The following is a 6,000-nucleotide window of genomic DNA, read 5'->3' as shown; positions in this document are numbered from 1 at the left end:
TCTTGCTCATTATTTTTGTTACTCAACAAGACATAAATAAAATTTTGTTGTTACATTAGAATAAACTTTGTTATTATTTGCTTTTGACTTTGTATATTTCTACACATGTACGGCACAATCACATTGACACACTGGTTCTTGTTAGATCGACAAAGTTAAGCAATGATTGGTCTGGTCAGTACCAAATAAATGATTATATAAGAATACCAGACATTTCCTGCAAAAATTAACGTCATCAAATGGATTTCGATCTGATAACTGCAAATAGAGGTTTTCTCTAACATAAATCTCACCTGTCTGTATAAATGTATGTATGCATGTTTGTATATTTGCTTAAAACTTTTGACAGAGGTAACAGATTTTCATAAGATTGGTATCGTTTTGAAGCTCAACCCTTCTGACAACAAATAATGAAAAATTGGCTAAAAACATTAATTCTTTCACCCTCAACTGGACATTTTTCTACAGAGAGGAGTTGTTTTTTTTCGCTGAGATTTTCGAAAGTCATCCCCCCTTTTCGATTGACTAGTCTTAATTTTAAAATTTGTCACTTCCAGTTTGGTGATGGACGCAACAGCAAAAACGTTACGTTTTTTTTTTTTCACATTCTTTTTCTCCTTCGCGATACGGGGTTGAGCCTGCCTGCCTGCTACCACTTTTTTTTTGCTCAACACACACTGCCAAACACCTGGGCAACGCCAGGCACCCAGGCTAGTATTATCTAAAGGACAGTTGTGTCTGCATGTGTGTGTGTGTGTCCAGTTAAACGTTGAGAACCAAACAAGGATCCACAAAGTTTGCATTTTCTTAATCAGCATTGCCCTGAATGAATAATATTTTAAATTTAAAACAAATAATCATTCTCGAGGGAGAGGGTCAATTTATTTTTTTCAGTGTCATTATGTACCCATTTTGAAAGAAAATGCCAACTCATTATTCGAAGAATCTATTATATAAACAAGAGTTGTGCGTGTGTGCATGAGTGTGTGTGTGTGTGTGCGCGTGTGTGTGCGCGTGTGTGTGTGTGAAGCTAAAGAGGAATGGGCTAAGCAGAGGTAAAAGATGGGAAGGGAAAAAGGTTAGGGAAAGAGAGAAAGACAGAAGTAGAGAGATAGAAGTTTTAATAGAAATGTTACATTTTGCTCCGGACAACACCAGGTAACCCTGCTAGTCTATTATATAAAAGGCAGTTGTCTGTGTGTTTTTATATTCAGCTAAAAGTAAAAAATAACAAAACAAACACTCACAAGGTTTGTATCTTCTTGATTGGTATTGCCCTTGATAAATAATATCTGAAATTTAGAAAATTCTATGCAGGTAAACTGAGACAGGTTTTGTCAGGAAAGGGAGATCGTTTTTTTTTCAGCCATTTCTAATGTTATCTATTATATGAAGGAGGGGGGGATGAATGACTTATTATTTTTTAATAGATGACAAGCACTTTGTATCAATTAAGTATTAATATCACTAGAGAATGAGCTGAATGGAGGTGAAAAAGAGGGAAAGAAAGACAGATGTAGAGAAGCAAAAGTTTGAATATAAATATGTCACACACACTTTTTAGCCTGTTCTTTTTTTTGTTTCTATGGCCCCGAACAATGTCGGGTAGCCTTTCTAGTCTTCTATAAAACGTGCCTGGTTAATGTACTGTTAAAAGTATGATGTAAATGAAAAGTTAATAAGTCTGCAGAGATTATTTTTACTTTATACATATGAGACCGGATCCATTTTGCATAATGAGCACCTAGATGGGAAAATTTTTTCTGATCTTTCAGTTAGCATCAAAAGTGTAACATCTGTTGAAAGGGTCTTACTGGTGTAACAATTGCAGACGCGCATAAGCAAATGAATGTGAAATGATATCACCGGTAAAGAAAAAGACTATGAAAATGAGAAAGAGCACATTAGAGAAGACGATCACATTAGAAACGTGGATGACATTTGTAGAGGGCTAGGATATATAAATCCTACTCCCGTTACAAAAGAAAATAATGAAACGAATGGAATGAAGGAAACAAAAACTCAATTGCTGGATAAGATAAACGTGTCATTTATTTACTGTTGAAAGAATGAATGTTTTATTAGATATAACACGTGTTCTGTTCATGTCCGCGTGTGTGTAACCATCGTTTGTTGCGGGACTGGTAGTATAGAAGGAAAAAGGAAATGTGTGTTCATTTCATGATCGTTTGTTCGCGCGTGGGAAGAGAAGTAAGTAAAATGGGAATGATAGTCCAGCGTGGAGACAAATAAAAAGATAGAGGGTTGACATCAGGTAAACTGCGCGCCATGTTAGCAGTCAGCTACGCGAAGGTATTCTCAGGGACAAGTTGTATATATAGAGAGAGAAAGAGTGAGAATGTCAATCCAGTTCATGGAGAGAGAAAGCATATAAAGTGTACATACGGTCTGTTAGCTTTTTGTCCCACATAGTAGCAAGTAGCATGAGGCACGCGCCTGCCGAAAAAGCACGCTGTCGGTCTGTAGACCGCCCAGCTCAGAATCTGATCCAAAAAGGAAGAAGCTGCTTATTGCTCTTGCTTTTATAGGTGTTTCCGGTGGTCTTTTGCACATGTGTGGATTTCCTTTGAAGGGGAAGTGACGTTGCCCATGTGTGCGTACGTGTGCACGTATGTGAGTACATGTGTGTACGTTAGCATGTGTGTGTATATACGTGAACGTGAATATATGTATGTGTGTGGACGTGCGCGCGTATGTTTGTGTGCGCATATGTATGTGACAAGAAATATGGCTTGAGATGTGAATGCATGTTTTTTGTGTGAGACTAGAAAAGGCTCGTGCACGTTTGAGAGTACAGATGTGTGGATGACGTCACAGCCGTAAGCAGAAGTCACATGTGACAGGAGAATTAGGAAATAAATGTTGTTACAATGAGAAAAAGCAAGTTGAAGTTCTTTCCTAGTCTTGCCTATTTTGCGACTGAGGCCACAACATATTGGGTAAGGTTACACTAGCCAATTTTTTATCCTTTGTTTCCCCCGCCCCAGACTCTGCAATTCTTTTTAATGAAATTAATCTATTATTAATGTACATATTCATATTTACAAGCAAAGATTTTTTTAATTATTTGGGAAATTTGAAGTTAAAAAGCACTTGGAGTAGATGTGGTATTATGGTCACTGAGATGAATCTAGTTAAGAGTAAGATAATAAATGCCAGTATTTGTAACCAAGGATGACCAACGATACTCATTTTCTCCACATTTTGAATGGCCTTGTGCCTGATTTGTTCAAATGTTAATTTTTATATTTTGTGCAAATAAAATATTTCAAAGTGTAGCATCTGTGCTGTTCACGGTTTTAAACTGAGCCCCCCCCCCCATTCAAAAGTCACCCACCCCTTTTTTAGGAGCTGGATTTTCCCAGAATAAAAAATAACCTTGTGTCTAACTTTGCTCTTGTTTGAAAAAAATAAATAGGGACATGAAAATAATCGCTCAAGTCCCTTTTTACCGCCTTCCAGTGAGGATCAGATGTCACACACTGTCGGTTTAATGTGGGAGATATTCAGTTCTCCAAAAATATACTCTGGATGGGGGGGAAAAAAACTTGAATTATCTCAATCGAGAAGGATCAAACACAAAGCAAGTTCCACTTCAACCCTTAAGGTCAGACAGTTTTAGTTAGCTCCTTGCCAAGAAGTTTGACACAAGGTAAGGCGTGGTTTTGAAAAGCCAACGTATTAGAGAAAATACACTCTGATCTACAAAAAATGCCTGAGCAGACTCGTCAGCATTCACCAAAAGGAGCGCCTCCCTCATGCGATTATCAATAAATTAACTTCTTCTGTAAGAGAGATAAAGTCTGGGAGAACTAGAACTGAATAGAATCATACTTCAGATCGATCGAAGCAAATCGAACTGGTTGTGAAGCAATTTCCATTTGAAATTGGACTCTGGCCAAAAAATCATTATGACAACGAAATCCGCCATTATATTGTTCTCCGTCGTCGTCATGGTAACCGTTGCTATGTAACATGACGCCATAATGATTTTTTTAACACATAAAAAAAAAATAACAAAAACGAATCTAGAAGGGCGGATTATTTCGGTTACAAATTATTTTCGTATTTCATCAACACAAAAAAAAAATACGTAAGAAAAATATTTTTCAATTATCTTCAGTAAAATTTAGGTTATCTTGAACTTTTCAACTTTAAGATAGCTACTATTGAAATAACATTATTTTAACCATTAGTCCCAGTTTTTAATAATTTTGTTCAATTATAATTAATTTAATAATTTAAAAAAATACCGTAATAATTACAATATTGTTTGATCATTAAATTATTAATTGAACCAAATTGTTATAAGATTAGAATTTATGTAATAAAAGATTAGGGATTATTTTTCCACCTAAACTCTAGTCTTTTGGTTAAGATAATGGCAGTGATTTTAAAGCGAATATCAGCAATATTTTACCTACCCGACGTTGTCCAGGAATCGGTTTACTTTCATTTGTTTCGCCTCTTTTTTTTTTTTTTTTTAATTCCATGCCATTTTTTTTAATCTCGTGGCGATATTCAATTTTCAGCGACTTTATTTTTATCGTTTTAAGCCAAAGCAGCAGTACGTACTTAATTGTCATGTCGAAAATAGTAGTATATCCAAAAATTACGAAAATTCATCGAGTAAAAAAATGATTTATGGCAAATATGTAGTTTAGCTGCGCAAATTATTTAACAGACAAAAAAATTATAAAATCTATTTTTATAAAAAAACAAAGGGTTTGTATTACTGTACACATAGATTCGAAAAAGTTGTCAAAAAAACAAATATATAACAAATAAATGTTATCAAAGGCAAGATAAGTTACTTTTCTACCAAACTGGATATATTTTTCGTGTTTTTATTCAATGTAACATATTTATTCAGCTCGAAAAACATACAGTGTTTACCGATGTATTGGAAAATTCAAGATGGCGCCTGATTCTCTCTTTAACACGGTAAGTTTGGGAAAAGGTGTTATAAATAAAAAACCGGTTAAAATACTGTAAAAAACTCGCTCAATATATGTTACCGTGACATAGGCTGACATATATTCGGCGGGTTTTTAATAGTATTTTGTATAGTTTTTATTTATAACACCTTTTCCCAAACTTACGGTGTTAAAGAGGGTGTGAGACGCCATCTTGAATTTTCCAATACATATCGCCGGTAAACACTATGTTTTTCGAGCTGAATAAATATGTTACATTGAATAAAAACACGAAAAATATATCCAGTTAGGTAGAAAAGTAACTTCTCGTGCCTTTGATAACATTTATTTGTTATATATTTGTTTTTTTGACAACTTTTTCGAATCTGTGTACAGTAATACAACCCCAAAACAAATTATTAGACCCTAAGGCTGAAATAAAGCCCGAAAAAATTTCATTTTAATATTTTTTTATCATTTTTATTAGACTAAAAAAATGTACGACAATTGAAGCCGCTGTAATGTATTGCTTTTTTTAAAATTTGGCCCTTCTAAGGTTTGACAGATTAGCTTTTTAAGGCAAAATTTGGTCTTTTTTACGTTCTTTTATGAACTGTTTTTGGTCGCCATATTTTTTTTGTAATGACAGAGCGTAAAAAAGACAAAATTTGGCCTTATAAAGGCTAATCTGTTAAACCTAAGGCAGGCCAAATTTTAAAACGCATACAGCGGCTTCGATTATCGTACATTTAGTCTAATAAAAAAAATGATAAAAAAATGATAAAAATGAAATTTTTTTTCTGGTTTTATTTCAGCCTTTGGGTCTAATAATGTTTTTTATATAAGAATAAATAGTTTTTATAAATTTTTGTTTGTCAAATAATTTACGCTGCTAAACTACACATTTACCTGATTTATAGTTAAAAGTAATTTTTACGGAAAATTGAAGGAGATTGCATTTTCCCGAAATGTGAACACTAGGTACCTCCAGCGCGCACCACAGTTTTACCCCCCCCCTATATGTAACACGCTGTAATTGTAATTTAATATTATCATCCTAACT

The 6,000-nt window shown here is 34.3% G+C and overlaps 1 protein-coding gene across 2 annotated transcripts in view; it reads left to right on the top strand.

The window, feature by feature from the left end:
• Positions 1–1,638: 1,638 nt before the first annotated feature.
• The window catches only part of LOC145263155 (uncharacterized), a 29,120-nt gene continuing 24,758 nt past the window's right edge, over positions 1,639–6,000 (top strand). For both annotated transcript variants that reach the window (XM_080120154.1, XM_080120153.1), the window contains exon 1: positions 1,639–4,114. In XM_080120154.1, the coding sequence (XP_079976280.1) occupies positions 4,008–4,114 (107 nt within the window). In that variant the 5' untranslated portion in view covers positions 1,639–4,007. The remainder of the gene's footprint in view (positions 4,115–6,000) is intronic.

This window comes from Euprymna scolopes, chromosome 38 (genome assembly GCF_053919585.1).
Source record: "Euprymna scolopes isolate OS-2025 chromosome 38, ASM5391958v1, whole genome shotgun sequence".
NCBI classification, from domain to species: domain Eukaryota; kingdom Metazoa; phylum Mollusca; class Cephalopoda; order Sepiida; family Sepiolidae; genus Euprymna; species Euprymna scolopes.
This window is presented reverse-complemented; position numbering and strand designations above follow the sequence as displayed.